The 18,954-nt window shown below is 40.5% G+C and overlaps 1 protein-coding gene across 1 annotated transcript in view; it reads left to right on the top strand.

Annotated features, from left to right (window-relative positions):
• The window catches only part of foxo6b (forkhead box O6 b), a 31,710-nt gene extending 16,846 nt beyond the window's left edge, over positions 1-14,864 (top strand). Inside the window, exon 2 of the mRNA XM_027164931.2 lies at positions 10,929-14,864. Coding sequence (XP_027020732.2) covers positions 10,929-12,590 — 1,662 coding nt within the window. The 3' untranslated portion in view covers positions 12,591-14,864. The remainder of the gene's footprint in view (positions 1-10,928) is intronic.
• Positions 14,865-18,954: the final 4,090 nt, after the last annotated feature.

An 18,954-nucleotide genomic window follows, 5' to 3' on the forward strand; every position in this document is an offset into this window, starting at 1 on the left:
ACTTTGTCTAGTCTTCATGCAACAAAAGCAGTTGATAATCTATAAATTTAGTAAGACTGAACTAATAAAAAATGAAGCATCATGGAGCAGGAAAATTTCCAATGTTCCTAATGGACAAATTCCTGTTTCTAGATAGGCAACATATCTGGGCAGGGATTGAGCTTCCTCATGTTTCATCCCAAAGGAACGACCCTTATAGTGGATGGATTTGAACGAACTGTCCCTGGAATGGGAAGTATGTTTGCAATTCTAAATGAGTAAACAAGTATTTACTGTTAAGCGTGTGCTTACAGATCATCACAAATCGTTCAGTGATTAAAAACAACTAGCTAATGTAATTTCAACATGTGGAATGTTTCTGTATTCTCAGAAGCCTAAAGAATTCGCATTTCATAAATGAATTGCTGTAAGTCTGGTTGCAGTTGCAGAGAAAAGAAAATTTTACAAATTTATAAACTGGGCTCTCTGTATTTCTAACCCTTTTTTTTTTACCAGTACACTAGCTTTCCATTCAGCAGGCAGAATGGAAATCAAATTATCGAACATTTTTAACCAGTATAAAAAAAAAAACATCTTCTATCCTACATGTCTCACTGTGCAACAATATACCATTGCCTATATAGTTATTAAAATCCTAGTTTTATTTATATTATTTGTTAGACCAGCTCTGCTGTATGGGTTAGAGACTATATCAGTGAGGAAAAGACATGAGGCAGATATGGAGGTAGCAGAGATGCGAATGTTGAGGTTCTCTTTAGGAGTGATGAGGATGGACAGGATTAGGAACGAGCACATCAGAGGGACGGCTCAGGTTGGCTGTTTTGGGGACAAGGACAGAGAGACTAGATTGAGATTTGGACAGGTACAGAGGAGGGAGATGGTTATATTGGTAGAAGGATGAAGGAGATGAAGCTGCCAGGTAAGAGGTAAAGAGGAAGGCCAAAGAGGACATATATGGATGTGTTAAATGAAGGTAATTGGTGTGAGAGTAGAGGATGACGAGGATAGAGTTAGGTGGAAACAGAAGATTCGCCGTGGCGGCTGCTAACAGGAAAAGACGAAAAATTTTTTGTATATATTATCTTAATATATATATATGTCTCTATATTTGCTGTCTTATTGTGGTGACTCGGAGCTGTGGTAAGGATCACAATTTCCCCCTTGGGGTTAGTTAACTATTCTGATTATTTTATTGCTACAGATAAACATAAAATGAATCAGCCATGTGACTCTGTTAGGATAATACATAGATTTTTAGTGGTTGAAGCTAACGCTTCAAATTTTATGTGCTTATGAACAAACATCTCAGGGAACAGAAATGGGTTTGACATCACCATCACCATTTACTTTTTTATGTTTGTAAAGAACTTTTAAATGAAGAAATTTCACCTACTAGGCTAAATACTTATGAAAAACTATACTGTAAATTCTTAAAACCCAAACTTTTATAGGAGCCATAACACACCACTCTGGAGTGTGACATGGACACAACAAAACAGTGGCAAATTCCATTTTTTGGCTTCTGGAGGTGCTGCAAATGAGCTGCATACAGTTTTTTGATACTTTGGATGGCAAACGCACCCTAAAGCTGTTTCAAATCTTTTCCGGTTCACCAAACAGATAAAGATTCATTTGAACTAGTCAAGGTTAATGTAAGGAGAGCTCCATTATCAGCAACAAGATAAGGGAAGGGAAGTTAAGGTCAGAGTCAAAGATGGGTCATTTCCGGGAGCTTCAGGTTCCTCTGTGTTTTCACTTCGAGATGTTCTGTACGTGCCCATTGTGTTCGGTCCCTATCAACCGAGCACAATTCAGTGCTGTACATCATTTTGTGGGAAAGAAAATGGAGCTCTCAAAGGCATCCTTGCTTATTTGCTGCATAGCCTTAACCCTGACTATTCTTCTTTCACTCCATCAATTTTCATAGCACATTCCCTCTCCTGCTTCCCCTGTTTTTCTGTCACTCCTCCCCCAAAATCCTACACTGCTTGCTGCCTTCTTTGTAAACTCTTTCAACATCTCTTACCCCTAACCCCCTTTTACACCCCCGCAAACTCGACACACACACACACACACACACACACACACACACACACACACACACACACACACACACACACACACACACACACTCCTCTTGTTTCTCTGTTCTCCTCTCCATCTTCCTTTCTTTCTGTCGCTCCCTTTCTCTGTGTACTACGGTCAGGTCTCGTGGGGAAAGGCGGTTGGCAGAAAGCAGGCTTGCTGCCATAGCAACAGGAACCCTCCCTCTCCCACAGGTCTCCTTAGCAACTGGTAGCTTGGCATTGTTGTAATGAGCGGGCCCTATGTGCCAGGCTAACAGAGCACAAGTGTGTGTATGTGTGTGTGTGTATTTGTGTGCCGCATCTTGTGTGTGTTACACATGATTATAAAGTGCATGAGCACTGAAGGCATTCTTCTACTGTGCGCTTGAATACATCTCCCCACATTCAAGGAAAATCCCATAAATATGTGTGCGTACACAATACGCCTTTGTCCTTTTGCATGAACTTGGATATCATCTTAAACTACACCATAAAATGCATCAATCTAGCTGTGCTTTAATTAAGAATCATGCGAGTGTGCTTCCTCATCTGTTTGCTCTTGATTAAAGTGATCAACTCTCTCCATGCCCTCGAACTGAAAGAATCGAAGCGTGACTTAATTAATGATTTACTAATTAATTGTGCATGCTCTGTCTAGGACAGAGGATGACTTTGTGCAAAAATGATAGTGTTACAGACTTTTCAATCGCTGTTTAGAAGAGAGGAGTGACAATGGGCTGGGGATTACAGGATTCATCACTGAGCTCATTTATAAATGACTTCCTTCACCTGGATGCCTGATACCAATTATTTGGGACATTTAATAATTTGAAGTTAATTCTTTACTGGAAAAAAAAACCTAACAAAAACAACAACTGTGCTTGTGATCTCTCTAATGACTTTTAACTTGAAAATCATTAACAAATTACCCTGAGCGTTATATAACTAGCTAATTCAGCTGATGGTGGTGATAAACAATACGGATTCTCACATAAAGAAATCCCACATGTTGACCTGTGGAAAAATAAGCTATTTTGCTAGCAGCTAATTTAGCTAGCTGAGCTAGGCATGTATTAATCAAAATGTATTAAACAATTTTGTGATTGCTATGGTGTATAATTTTAGCTGCTGTTAAATTAAAGTGCTAAAAAATGACAAAGCAAATTAAGAAAACTTTTGTCTTTACCTGCTACAATAGGATGCTAGTTTATGGCTAGCTAGCTATTGTATACAGCTTAGCAGCCTATCAAGCTGAACCCAAACAGCAAATTTACACCCGTATTTAGATCCTGCCTATTTAGCGAAGGTAAAAACTAAAGTAAAAATGTAGACCATTTTAAACAGCTTCCTGTATACTAAACATACAAAGCAATTTATTTTTCAACAGAATTATTTTTAATGGCTTCAAGAGTCATCATCGAGTGTTTTCAATAGGAGTAAGTGAGCATGAGAGTAGTGCAGAAGTATAGTTTGAGCTTATAAGTGTATTAGCTGTGGCATCATTCTGAGCCACTTTGTCATGGGAAACCTGGCTGGACTTGTGCTCTTTTGTGCCAGTCAGTGGGAAAGTTTGGCTCACCGTGCCCTCAAAGGCTATTTTGGTATGCAGGGTGGATTTTCTGATCCCCTGCGCTGCACTCAGATGCTCTTTAATCTGTTCAGGCTATTTTTACATGCCCTCCTTCCTCCCCCTACACCGCTCTGTCCATCTCTATCCTACCTGTTCACTCAGACTGTCACTCCTCAAGGGGGAAAAAGGACTAGTCTGGCCTGTAAGTCTAGCAACATTGGGGCTAACATCCAGGGGCCAGTTTCACCAGCTGATTAGAAGTCATGGTGTAATGTCAATCCTAAACCATGCATCTTTATGCATAGTTTGTTAAAAACTAGCATGGTTCATTTATAGTGCTCTTAAATCAAACTTTAGCTCATGATGGTGAAACCTGTCAGTCTGTATAATCTGTGCTATATATTTACTACAAGTTTGTTAGGTTTTAACAATAGATACAAAAGCATACCCATAAAGGTTCTGTGTCAGTTGTGCATCACATATAGTATGTGTACATTATAATTTAAATTTATACCTTGTCAGTATCTAAGTTGGATGAAACTTTGTGCTACTAGAGGAAACAACCTGATAATAAATAATAAAAAATAATAATAAAACAGCCTTATTGGTATAAACTGTAATGCTCTGATACACTGAGGTAATCATATCCAGAATCATATCATGCTGTACCTAGTAAATTGTAGAATTATTCATGTTGACCTGCACCACATAGGATAGGATTTAAGTTTACAAAAACATTATCATTTTGTGCAACCGTTACATAGTGACCACTTACATTGAGGCTACGATAGAGCTACTCCTTCCTTTCTCTCTTACTCTGGTCAGTGACAAACATCTCTGTGAAGAACAAAAGGAAGACTGAATGCTAGCTGTGTTCTTTTGTGTCTTCAGGGTTGTGATAGCAATTTGTGCTCAATTTTCAGCAATTAGCATTTCTGTAATAATAGTTATTACAGTAGTAGGTAGGCCAAATACAAAGAGATTTCGACCACTGCTAAAAAAAAAAAACTCCATCATATCCATCTAATTTATATAGAAACAGGAAGCTGAGGTTCCAGCGAGTGAGCTCACCTATAACTGGACAGAAAAATATCACCTAGTCTTTTGATAAATTTCAGCTGTCCAGATTCCTGCCTTTTGCTATTGTTGTCCACCCGTTTCAAGCTTGACCTGTTGGCTGCAATTGAAAGAGTGATTATTTAAGTTCTATGTTACTGTAGCCTTGCTCTCAGCTCTAACCAGTCACATGGGCCTCTTTCACTAACAAGGCTATTTGCCCTCTCAGGATGTTTTTTGTTTTTTTTTGCACCATTCTATATAAACTCTAGAGACTTTTGTGTGTGAAAGTCACTAGAAATCGGCATTTTCTGAAATACTTAAACCAACCTATCTGGCATCAGTAACCATGCCACAGTCACACACATCATATTTAGTGAAGAATTAGAACTATCTAGAAGATTTATGGCATTGAGCTGCTGCCACATGATTGGCTGATTGAATAACTGTACAAATCAGCAGGTGTACAGATATTACTAATAAAATGGCCAATTAGTGCTCTTATATATTTAAAATATCATGATCTTTTTAACCATTGAATAAATTCTTTTTGCATCCTATCTCTCAAGACATTGCTCAATAATCCACATAGCTGTGAGTTCATTTCCCCTCAAACAAATGAACATTGCCCATGACATCTTCCACAGGAAGTGTATCTTTAGCGTTTGCTAATTTCCATCGATTGCCTCCAGACAGGCTTAGCAGACGAGCCCTCTTTCCCACACAGAGCTCTCATTTTAACTCTCACCGTCTGTAATATATTGCTTTGTCTCTCTGTCTCTAAATACCCCTCCTTTGCTTTTGCTTCATAATGCACACAGTCAGTGTCTATCTTTTACCACACTTGTGCTTATCCAAAATATGTCTGGCAGAGAGAGAGAGAGAGACCCATTGACAAGTCTGTACATAATGACTGATGGCTGTGCGAGAAGGATTAATATATAATGGTTGAAGCAAGGTTGCAAACATTTCAGCGTACTAGCTGCTAGGAACACTTCAGCGATCCCGGTTTGAAAAGAATGTTCTGCACTTTATCAAATTTTATCAATGCACAAAATGCAAAATAGGGTTTTGCTTTTAATGCTTCAAGGAGAGTATTCTGCAAATTAGCAGAATGTTTTCTGTGAATGCTTTCCCAAGTTTGCTTCTTTGGCTCCTGGCCATGGATGGCTCTGCATTGTCAATATTCAAACCGTGATCTTACAAAGACAGGGCAAACATTTATCTGTTGTACAACTCCAGCCCTACTGCAGCAAATTTTAGGCACTTAGGATTGCTATCATAAATAATTTCTATTGTCAACTTTTAATGATATATTGAACAAGTTCAGGTTGACTTTCTTGTAGTTTGAAGGTTAGGTAGATAAGCAAAAAATAAATAAATTCAAGACCTTGTTAAAAAAAAGAACAAAACTTCATACATGACACATAAGGGTGTAGAATGTATGTAATTGTTAGAGTTTAGAGTGTCCTGCTTGAAAATGCTGAAAGCCACGGATGTTTATAGTGCGTAAGATCTACATTTGAAAGATCTGTTTAGAGTTTTTCTGTAATATTTCTGCCCTGAAAATTTGGACCATCATAACTCTAAGCTTACTGCTCTTCTGCTAAACATATGATCCCTCCAGTCCCTGATGCTTTACAGCAACTCCTGGGGTGACACCCAGGAGTGTCAGCCAGATTTAAACAGGATTATCACCAGACTTTCTGGGATTACCCTGAGTGGAGGTGTGATTGCTAGATTGTGGTCTGTGTGAGTGTGGTCATAAGATTGTGTATGGGTGCGGATTCTTATGGATGAACTGATGAACGTGAGTGTCTGGTGAGTGTGTACACAAGCACATATGTGTGTAAAGGGAAGGGCTAGGCAGTCGGCTGACTCACATTGGACCCACAAGGTGTCTGGGTCAAACATAGAGTCACAGGCTTGCTGTTTGCAGAATGTTACCACAAGCCACACTGTGGTTGAGCAAAGCAGACTTAACAAGAGGATCTCTGTTCTTTAGCGTTATAGGGTAGAGATCAGGGTCAAGCTATGCGATTGTTTGTAGCGCTTCAGGTTTAAGACTTGACTGGAATATGACTCAAGGTTTTGAGCCACTTGAATTAAGAGTCAATTCAAAACACTCTGAGATTTTGGTAGTTTGATGCTGATGTGTGCTGGGAGCTACAGATGGCTAGTAGTCACCAAGCAAGCCATGCATCTTATACTTGACTTGCTGATCACCAGTCCTCAGAGAAAGCTCCTGTGGCATTGTGACTGAATGATTGAAGCTCCCTTGAGAGTTGGTGTGAGTCTCACCTGACAATCACAGACGAAACCCAGAACATCAAACTGCATTGCTTCTTTTTTACCCTAATCCATCTCTTTCAATTCATACTTTTGTCCCTAACACACATCATACGCTTCCTGCCTTTCTCCCCAGCATTTAACGCTGTAGTCATGGTTACCCCGCTGCAACTAACGTCAGCCATGGCATAGCTGTCAGAGGGCTGCTTTCTGATCGCCTGACATGGGGCATTTATCGAAGCTGTCACACCGTTTGGCTTTGATTAAGTCAGCCCCTTGCCTGCCGTGGCTGCACAACATTGGACTATTACACCAGCGTGGGGGCTCATGTCATTTGGCTGAGCTGCTGGTTGAGAATAGGAGCTCCTTGGAGGGGGGCCAGAGAACATAAATACCCCTCACTTATCCAATTTCTCACTGCTTTGAAAAGGAGCAGAGTCAAAGTGGCACGGTTTTTCGCCTGATAGCGTGGGCTGGAGAATCAGCCCTTCAGAAATCCCAGGAGAGAGACGGAGAGAGAGACACTAAAAGAGAGAGAGGCAGGGGGCTTTTTGAGATCAGCCAACTTTGGAGCTCATCTCAAGCTCAGCTCTCTGTCACACCATGATAATTGGCTCACCTGGGTGCCGAATATACATTCACTAATATGAGCCGTAATAGCTCTCAGAATCTGTATGGAAAAACAAGATGCCTATTTTTACAAAGAAACGAGGTCCGAGATAGATTATATGTGATCTGATAGAGGTACTTGATGAAGGTTTATTCAGTGAATATAAGTGATGGATGCCAGCGTGTGTTATGTTTTTCTTTCTGTCTGATGGTTTTGTTTTTCTGTTTGAGTACAGGTGAAGGACAAGTATGTGAGCGATTTAGGGAGTGTGAAAAGTATGGTTATGTGATAAACAGATGGAGGATATGGAGAAAAGGGATGAATAAGTGTGAAAGTGAGATGATGGTGTGAACCAGTAAATACTGTAACATAGTTCTTGATGCTTAGGATGATATTCATTTTACTTGCTAAACTAAAATCTGCTCAGAACAAAGAATGACTTCCGAACTTGTGTTCCTTTTGTAAAATTAGCACTTCTAAATGGGTCCGTGTCCAGGATAAATTTTTCGTTGATGCACTTCTCAGACTAGAACGTTAGATGTGTTAATTAGCAATATTACACACATTACCAAACCCAGGCTAGAATTGTAACTATAAGAATGTGTACACAATATAAATATGCAGTATAGTGCACAAACGATTAATCTTTAATACCATGCATTTAAGATTTATTCACTGCAGTGCTGTTAATTAACTGTATAATGAAGAGGGTTGTGTAGGATCTTGGGCCTATCCCAGTAACACTGGGCAGAAGGCTGGACTGAACGCCAGTTTATCACACATGCACACATTTACTCACATCATAGTGTAGCCAGTTTATCTACATGACTGTTTTGAGAGGTGGGAGGAAACTGGAGAACCCAATGGAAACCCACACAGATAAAAGTATAACATGCAGAGAGAGTAACCTGAGCTCAGGTTCAAACCAGAGTCCATGAAGCCGTAATTCAGGAACGATATGCTGCTGTGCATCCTAGGGATATATTACCATACATTTGAAATATATAAATACAACTTATTTTGCTTCTGTTTTATGATTCTGCTTTCATTTCCTGCATTCATTATTCAGTGAATAAAAGACAAATTTATTGAATAATGTATTTTAGAAAAGATTTTAGGTTTATCATCAACTAATTATGATTAACATAATGTACTTACATTCCATTGCTTCCCTTGCTTAGTTCATTCATTAGCAATATAACTATTTTTTTAAACTCTAAATTATTATCAATTATCCTGTGTTATAATCTTGTGGTTTCCTTGAAGTGTAAGCTGAACTGTTATCTTCAGCTTAGTCCTACAATAGATAATAATAATGCAGAAATCCTGACAGGCAGCTATAAGTGACATGTTTTGATTTGTGATATAGAGACAGGTAGCAAAGAAAACAGGAAAATATCATTTGTGTGTGCGTGTGAGTCAGACAGAGGGTGTAATAGAGATGGAGATTAGTTGCGTGATACTGTACAACGATACAACGAATACGAGGACAATGTAGCAAGACAAGAGGAGGTGCTTTCACATATAAAACACGTAAATTTGACAGCTTAACTTTTCCAGTGATGGAAGTGGTTTCTGTTTTTTCACTCTAGCAACACAAATGTGCTATTACCATAGTACATCAATACATCTGTATCTGCTGTTTCATGTTTTTTAAGAAAATAATGTTCTGTTTTTTGTCATAGTTGCCATCCGTTTAGGCCTATTATTGTACTAAACAAACAGCATGGCAGAGATACTATTTTGTACAGAAATATGCAGTTTTTTACATTCAGTATCTTAAACATGGGCGTGATGTCACTTAACTTGAGAACTTTATAGAAAATACTATGCTATGTTATCTATAGAGTAATTAATATTCTAGTATAGATATGCTATTTTGTTATGCTATGTAGAATGGTGATGTGCTGTTGTGAACATCTTCAGACAAAAGGGCAGTAACATGCGCTGAACTGTCAACCAGCCATGAATGTACAGTATGTCACTTAACTACTGGCAGCATTTGATGCAGCGTAAAATGTAATATGCATGTGCGTTATTGCATCAGGTGTTTGAAAAATGGAATACATTTTTCAAAGTGTGCATTTATCAGAACTAGACATATTTATCACCATGAAAAAAAATCTTTTTCTCTGCAGTTACCTTTTATATCTACAAAATTCGATATTGCTTCTCTACCAAGTCCACATACACTGTGTATTATCTGTACAACATATGGCAGACATGCTTCCTGTACAAGGCAATGAGTTATGTACATTGTGTAGATCTTGATGAACAACAACCAGCCTGTCTTTACGTTGTCCTTAAAGGAACCTCTAGTAGATCACGCTCAAATTTTAATTACTCAAATTTAAATTCTCAAAAAAAAACAAAAAAAAAACAATTCCCAATTATTCTGTTGCAAGAAACAAGCCCATGTTTACTTCATCTGTTCCTGTGATCTAAATATGGTTTATCTTGGCATTGGAAACAGCCCCCTCCTCTCTTTTTCTGTTCTCTTTGTTCTGGTGTTCTTCCAGCACAGTAAGCATGCCAGAATCACACCTCTCTCCCTCTCGCCTCTCTCGCTGGCTCCCTGTCATATTTGGAGGCCTGCAATCGATAGGGGCGTCTGCGATCATGTTGCCACGTGTGATTCATTTGGGTAACCTTGGCGACGGTTTGATGTGCGTGCTGTGGCGTGTGTGTGTGTGTGTGTGTGTGTGTGTGTGTGTGTGTGTGTGTGTGTGTGTACATGCATGCGTGTGTGCATGACTCGGTTGGCAGTGGTGTGAGTCAGAGAGAGTATTTGCTGCGTGGAGTAGCAAGGCTGCCTGCTATATCGATCTGCTTCTCAGTGCTTGCCACGCTTTACTATAACAGCCATTTGATCTGAATGATTAGGCTGATTAGGAATGATTAGCTGTTGCCAAATTAACATTTTTTGATAAAGTGTTCATAATAAAGTTGGTGCATAATAGTCAATTATTTTATTTTACCTGAGAATGTGTGTATAATATATCTAGAATAACCGCCAACATATTCATTTTTAATGTATTTGCCCCTGAAGTATTATTGAACAACCACTCTACCAATTTCCGGTAGCAATTTCATAGCATTGTTAAACAAAGAGATTTATATTTTTAGATTTCATTGGTCTAAAATGTAAAAGCAATTAATGACATGAAGGACAATGATTCTAGGGAGAATAATAGATTTCAATTAATTAGTTCCAGTTAAGAGTACTCTTTCACTGTATTTTTGTAATTTGTTGATTTTGTAATGTTTATAGTAATAAATGTTTAACAATCTGTTTTTTTCTTTCTTCCCACCCCATTACCTATAACTGTCTCTGCAGAACTCCATTCGCCACAACCTGTCCCTGCATACCCGCTTCATTCGTGTGCAGAATGAGGGAACAGGCAAGAGTTCATGGTGGATGCTAAACCCAGAAGGTGGAAAGATGGGAAAGGGCCCTCGTCGACGAGCTGCCTCCATGGACAATGGCACAAAATATCTAAAGTCTCGAGGCAGGATAAGCCGAAAGAGGGCCATGGGGATGGGCCGAGGACTTGGAGCTGGACCTGGGATCCAAGGGTCCCCAGAGCATGGTAGCCCAGCAGGAAAGGGTGGCATGGGAGTAGGGAGTGAGGAGTTTGATGCATGGGCAGACCTGCATTCCAGAACAAGTTCCTCTGCATCCACATTGAGTGGCTGTCTGTCACCAATCGTGGCTGAAGCAGAGCCAGATGAACCAGAGGAGGGTGGGCTGTCCTGTTCAGCTTCCCCTCGCCTCTATCCGAGCCCCACTAGTACCAGATCACCGGCATTAGGCACAGGGGGGCACTGTCCTTCAGTAGAGCTCCCTCAATTGGCTGACCTTACTGGAGCCATCAGCTTGGATGAAGACTTCTCTCAACCACAGCAACTCAAGTGTAATGGCTACCATTATGGCCCAGGCCCCAAGGGGGAAACATCATATTGTGGTACTGTCTATGGTCAGCCTTCCATGAGTATGCTGAGGCACCATGCTCCTATGCAGACTATACAGGAAAACAAGCCAACCAGCTTCCAGCGCCCCCTTAGGGCTTACTCAGAGAACAATGCTCTGGAGAGCCTATTAGCTGGTGGGCCACAGTACTGTGGGAAGGACATGGTGGTTGCTGGACAAGCTGCCCATTCACTAATGTCACAGTCTAATGGCATTGTGCACTCTCATGGCCACGATCAGAGCTGTAGTCACAATCACAGCCAGAATCCCAATACCAATCAAAACCTTCACAATGATCATGGAGCAAACCATAAGCAGAACTCAAGCCTTCATCACAACCAAAATCCCAACAAGCATCATCCAGATCTAGATTACAACCATGGTTCCAAACATCACCCTGCTCATGATTATGGCCAACCTCACAAGCAAAATCATAAGCTTAACCCCAGCTCTAATTCAAACCATATGCACAGCCATATGCAGCACAGCAACTCAAGGCAGTCAACACTCTCTCCCAGAGTCAACAGTGATATGTTGCAACCCTATAACCACAAATCCTCCAATCCATATGGCCCTCGTGCCCACCTTCCCTCTACCTCCCTACCCCCTAATCCAGCCGGCTTCATGGATGTGCCCCAGGACCCCTCCTTTATGGCGTCTGCACCCCAAACCCGGCATCAACCTTACCCAGGTGCTCAACACCAGGGCCTGACAGAACCCTGGCATGGATACTACCACTACCACCACCAGTCAGGGCAGAATGGCAGTCACCAACCTGGTCAACACCAGCCGCCTCCAAACCGACTGCAGCAGTCAGATATGGAGATTGAAGTCCATCAGAGCAGTCTTGATGGTGATGTGGAGTCTGTTCTTCTCAATGATTTCATGGACTCTTCAGAGGGAATGGACTATAACTATGACGGATCACTTTCACAGGGTGTTGGCATGGGAATAGGCTTGGGAATCGGGATAGGCATGTTCACAGGGCCGCCACAATCACATAACAGCCAGAGTTGGGTTCCTGGGTAACACAAACACTAATTGGAAAACTTTAACCTTAGGGCCCTGTGTGAGGTGGGGAGGGGTCTGATCAGGTCAGAACTGATTTGACTGTGATTTATTTTTGCTCAGAGAGACAAAAGTACAAGAAGGCATTTAAGGACGTATAGTTGCTGGTGTCGGTGCAGTCATTTTGAACATAGAGTTCTCCATAAATATTCTTCCTCTTTTTTCTCTCCTTCTCTCTGTGGAATAATATAATGGCATTCAACAAACAAGTCTTGTCCTAACTCCGTCCCACAGTTTACTCTTTATCCATAACATCTTTCTGGTCAAAAGCTCTCAAGCACTTTACATCTATCTCCCTAAATTCAGAGGCAGTAACAGCCACTCTGAAACCAGGGGAATCATATTGTTTGCTGGTTCGCTGGGTTTTATGTATCCAAATTATTTTGTTTTCTTTCCAGAATGAAAAATTTGTGGGTTTTTTATTTTTTATTTTTATTTTTTTTATTTTTTAAAATAAAAAAAACTAACTTGATTAGAGGATGGAGAAATAAATATCTGTACTGTCAGGCAGTGTTGTGTTCATGTTGGTCAGGGTTGTGTGTGTGAGTGTGTCCTCGTCCCATGCAGGTTCATTGGATGTCCCTCTTTCCATATGCTAGGACAGTCATCCATCAGATCCACTTTATTGATATTCAGCACATCGTTTTTATTCTCCAAAGTAATGCAGCAGCTATGCATCACTACTCCAAATCGAATGTGGCACTCAGAGTGTCTTTTTTTTTCAGGCAAACCAGCTTAATGTGTTTTGGCTGGAGTGATGATTGAAGTCACTCTACAGCAAATGGTGGGGAAGAAGAGAATGAGAGGTAGAGAGGGAGAGGGAGGTAGACCTAGACAGAGAGAGAGAGAGAGAGAGAGATGCAAATAATACCCTGTTCCTCTTTCTCTACGTCTGTGGATTTATGTAGCTTTCCCTGTAATAAGATAAGGAACGATCTGAGGCTACCACACTTCCTGAGTGAGGCTCTTTCCAGTGCAGCTCTGGTCAACTGTACTGTGGCAGCCTCGTATGATCTGAAGCACTTTGGGCTTCATCTTTACTGCCCTTTTTGTTTACATTAGCATACTGCATTATCATTAGTTTATGCAGTGTTACTTAGATAATCAATTCTGATATATCAGTCACGAAGCCTCATTAACCCTCATTAACTCTGCACTATCAATCCTAATTCAATAGTGTGCTGGAATTTGCAGAAAATAACCTTAAATGACATTCTGTTGCATCAGCTTAATAGGCTGATTAGCTTAATAAAGTAATTGGTTATAGTGTGGTGATAACATTGCCAAAAGACAAAACCATAAATCTAGAACCAACTTCTGGAAAAGCTATATTTCAATGCCTTCAGAATTAACACTAGTGAACTGCATGCTAATTAGCACAATCGAAAAACGGGCACTTTCTCCCTTTCAAAGACGAATTCCTGCCATTTCCTCTTTATCCGCTGATTACACTTAGGGGAGATAGAAGTAATTAAGTGCTTACCAAGAATGATTATTTGTGTGTATTTTCCATTTAGAAAAGCTTTCAATTTCGTCTTCATGCTACAACCCGAGGTACGTCACCTTGTAGCACTCCAGGCAGACATCTCATTACTAACCTCCAAATGGCCACATATCTGACATTTCTTTCTTTTTGCCTTTAAATATAGATGTTATGTAATTTTGTGGCTTTTTTTTTGTTTGGGGAAAAAAATGGTGTTAATCGTTTTCAATATGTTCCCCATTGAGTGGGTGAATCTGTTTGGACAGATTTCTCATGATGCTCGATCTCAGCACCTCCTCATCAGGTAAAAGTCTCTAGAAAAGTAGAGCAAGAGAGAAAAAAAGAGAGAGGAGGATAGAAAAAAGAAGAATGAGTGGGGGAGACTGATCGATAGACTGACAGGGAAAGACGGATTGGAGAATGAATGAGTTGAAAAGGAGAGCAATAGGTTGCTAGAGGGAAAAAATGAGCTCAGAGAGAGACAGAGCGATATATAGATAGAGAGAGAGAGAGAGTGAGAGAGAGAGTGAAAGAGAGAGAGTGTGTGTGTGAAAGTGTGAATGTGTGTTTCCATCATAGTACCTTCCCTCAGCAAAGCTGTTTGAATCAGGCCAAATGTCAAGTGCCTCTCTGCAGCTTTTCTTGCACACACTCTGATCAGATAGCCAGCCCTCTCTCTCTCTCTCTCTCTCTCTCTCTCTCTCTCTCTCTCTCTCTCTCTCTCTCTCTCTCTCTCTCTCTCTCTCTCTCTCTCTCTCACCTCTCTCTTTACCACTGAGGACAATAAAGCCTGTCTTCATCTGCCATCTTTTTTCCCCTTTGCCTTTCTTTACTTTTTGGTGACCGGCGCTCTCTCAATCCCCCAACTGTGTTTTGGTCCCTGACCCCATGTCTGCTTCTGTGTAAAGCTTCTTGTGTGTGTGTAGCACAGTGGTGTATCTGAAATGACTATGGAAATCCATTGAGGTTGTGCCCTGGTATCCACTATGCCTGGCTAACAACAATATGATTATACAGTTTATATTTATTGGGTAAAAAAGATGGGTCTGTGGGTGAATCTGCGGACCCCTGAATCTCCTGTCATCTTTATTATCGAATCATGATGTTATTACATTTTGACTTATGTTTCCTCCTGTACAAAATCTGTATGGAGAAAAAATTGTATAATAATTTTTGACAAAAAAATCTTGGTTTTATTTCTTTTTTAAAATGATGTATCTGCTCATCTGGTGATTGTAAAATAAAAACAAAAGACCTAATACTTGCTTTGTGCTTTTGTATGTTATATATACTGTATATATGGTCTGTATATACGGTCAGGGTCATGATACAGTCAAACTAACACTGGGATGAATTGCCGGTCAATCATAAGACACACACACACACACACACACACACACACACACACACACACACACACACACACACACACACACACACACACACACACACACACACACACACACACACACACACACACACATATACCTGGGGGCAATTTAGAGTAGCCAATTCATCTACTGACGTAGAGAACCCAGAGGAAGCCCACACACAGACAGAACAAATTAAACTCCAGACTTGAGTGTAGGATCGATCAAGGACCCTGAAGCCATGGGTATAGGGTAAGGGTATAGACATTTATATATGTACAGTATTTATCCCATGTTGTGCATTGTCTGTGTGTGTAGTGTGCATCTCTGATAAGGCTCGTTAATGCCCCAGATGCTGCGCCATAGCAGTCTCTGTCCCAGTGGAAGCATTCTCACTGAGGGAATAGCTGCATCTGCACCTCCATACTGTTCACTCTCTCACTCACTCACACACACACACACACACACACACACACACACACACACACACACACACACACACACACACACACACACACACACACACACACACACACGGCTGCTCCCCTAATCGCTCTGCTCTTCCCAGACGCTGACCTGATACCATAGACACTTCGACAAGAGTGAGAGACAAATTAGAGAGAAAACACCAGATGCCATCTTCCCATCTTTGCCACTCTAGCTTTCATTGCACCTGGGAAAAATGCAACTGGCACCCCCTGAAATTATCTATAGCTTTCTTTAAAACTGCTTTTTAAATCTGCTCAAACAAGGTCAGCATGTGGTAGTTGAAAGATGGCTTAGGAAAGGAAATCAGATCTCTGATTAGCTCTGTTAATGGCTTCAAATTGTTCACTTGATTTCCATTACAGTGAAAGAATAATGCCAAGCTGGCATTTCCACCAGAGCTCATATCATCGAACACACCAGTTAGAAGTAGACAATGGAAGTTTTTGGAACGACATACCACTTGTATTTGGAGAACAGGATTTGTCTAAATGGCATGTGTCGGCGAGCCAAGCCCCCACCCCCCACCCCCCCACCCCACCGTAGTCATGCAAATCATCGCAGCCCGATTTATTTCAGCGTTTGATGGATTTATTCTGGCAGAGGAGGTGACAGCATGCTGACAGAGTCCCTCCCCCTCCCCACTCATCTTTTTTTCCTCTTTCCTATATCTACTCCATAATATATTTTATTCACAAATTCTTTCTGAGCTCTTAAAGCAGTTGTATTTTGTAGCAAGAAAAATGCATTATTAACACTCATATTTTTCTTTTCTGTCTTTTTTTTTTTTTTTTTACTTAAAAACGTATCTATTTGTGAAATTCATGAGAACACAGACATGAAGACTGAAGCATGAATGAATGCATCTGCATGTGGAGAATTATTTTACAAGAGGAGAAGGAAACTTTCATTTTACACTACAAAAGATCCATTAGCGAGCTGCTATACAAGCAATATTTATTTTGACACAGATTGCAGAATTCACCAAACACCAGTGAGTTGAAATATCATACATTGTCTAATATTAGATCATATTATTAGACATTTTTATATGTGTTTGTATTTATCTCTAATGATCAAGCCTGAGGTGACTGAGGTAACTGTGTTGAGGAAAAACTCCCGTGGATAGAAGAGGAAGAAACCTTGAGAGAAACCAGACTCAAAAGGGAACCTCATCCTCATTTGAGTGACACTGAAGGGTGTGATTATAAACTGTTTTAAACACCAAGGAGTGTTATTATGAATAATGTCCTTTCTGCAGTCATATATAGCCTGACAGATGTGTATTGATGAGGAGGTTGTCCTCAAAAACTACAAGTAGTTGTCATCTTCTGTTTGAATGTCCGAAATCTTCATGAAGTGGAATACAACTGGAGCTGGTACATCTCTGGGATGCTTGCAGGTTCACCCTCTTCTCGCCGAAGTCCGAAATCTTCATGAAGCGGAAACACAACTGGATCTGATCTCTAGCTCTCTCAGGATGGGCATAAAAATGGACGATTTGTTTAGATGATAATGTGTATTTGATCAGTTGTTAAAAATAAAAAAACAATCCCAGAGGCACATTATATTATATTGTCTGACTAATGATGATCAAGTCAGAGCCTTGTCGCACCTTGACCTCTAAACCCCAAACTTCACACTGTGTGTATTGGAACAGGATCAGTGAAGCACCTGTATATAAGATAAGATAAGATGTGTATGATGGTGCTGATACTAGCTGGGCTGTTGTGTGTATTCCTCTTGGCCGTCTATCATGAATAAATTCAAAGATGTTTCATAACCTGTTGTATGTGGGTGGGGGTCGTCTGCAGCAGCCACAAGCCATGCATGTGGGACATAACTGCCGTCAGCAGCCTGCCTGCCCACATCAGGATTAACCATTATCTATTCATTGTATGTGGTCCTCTACACCTTCACTGCTTCCTCTCTGTGCTCAGCAAATAAAAACAGTCCTATTGCATCAATTTATCAATTGAAATGCAGCAACTGGGAGCTAAGAGTTTAACGCAATGCTATGCAATGCCAAATATGATATAATCCTTTAAACATCCGTAATTGTATTCGAATTAAAATTGAAGTGGGTGTGGCCTGAACTGGAGGTGATGTACTGTATATGTTTTATTGAATCCTATTTACAGACTAATTATTTTGTCCGCTCCTAACTTTGCAACAACAGCCTAATTTCAACCACAGTTACTAGGTAGGAATGAACAAACAAATCGTTTGTGCTCATGAATGTCGTCTTTTTTTCTCCCACAAGGTAACCTCCTGCTTGCTCGATTTACTTTCTCACATCATGCAGGATCCCATTCAGGATGCATTCCTCTGCTCTCACCCAAATACCCTGTGAACCCCTGTGGCAAGCTTTCTGAAAACAAATAAACAAACAGCATGTTTGTATTTGTTTAGAGCACATTACATTTTCAATCAGAATAATGTATTTGTATTCGGTTACATCCCTGCAGTGAGTAGTGTGTGATCCCTCACATCTGGGCCACAATTGTGGTTTTGATGTGTCTCTTGACGAAATATCATCCAGACCAGAAAGTGAGTCAGTAGTCTCTCAGGTGAGTACCAGTCATAGATAACATTCATAAACATAAAATCCCTCCACTGGCTTCCGGTAGCTGCATGCATCAGATTCAAAACACTGATGCTGGGCTACAAAGCCAAAAATGGACCAGCTCCCTCTTATACATAAAAGCCCTCATCACTCCTCGCACTGCACCCCACACCCTCCAATCTACCAGCACTGCTCGACTGGTCCCACCATCAATCAGGGTAAGAGGCAAGTACTGTATACTACAAGGCTCTTCTCTGTTCTGGCACCGAGGTGGTGGAATGAACTTCCCCTAGAGGTCTGGACAGCTGAGTCACTGGCTATTTTCAAGCGGCGTTTGAAGACCTACTTATTCAGGAAACACTTCAACTAGCATTTCTTTCCTTATCTTTTGCATTAAAAAAAAACAACAAAAACACAAAA

Source organism: Tachysurus fulvidraco, chromosome 7 (assembly GCF_022655615.1).
Source record: "Tachysurus fulvidraco isolate hzauxx_2018 chromosome 7, HZAU_PFXX_2.0, whole genome shotgun sequence".
NCBI classification, from domain to species: Eukaryota; Metazoa; Chordata; class Actinopteri; order Siluriformes; family Bagridae; genus Tachysurus; species Tachysurus fulvidraco.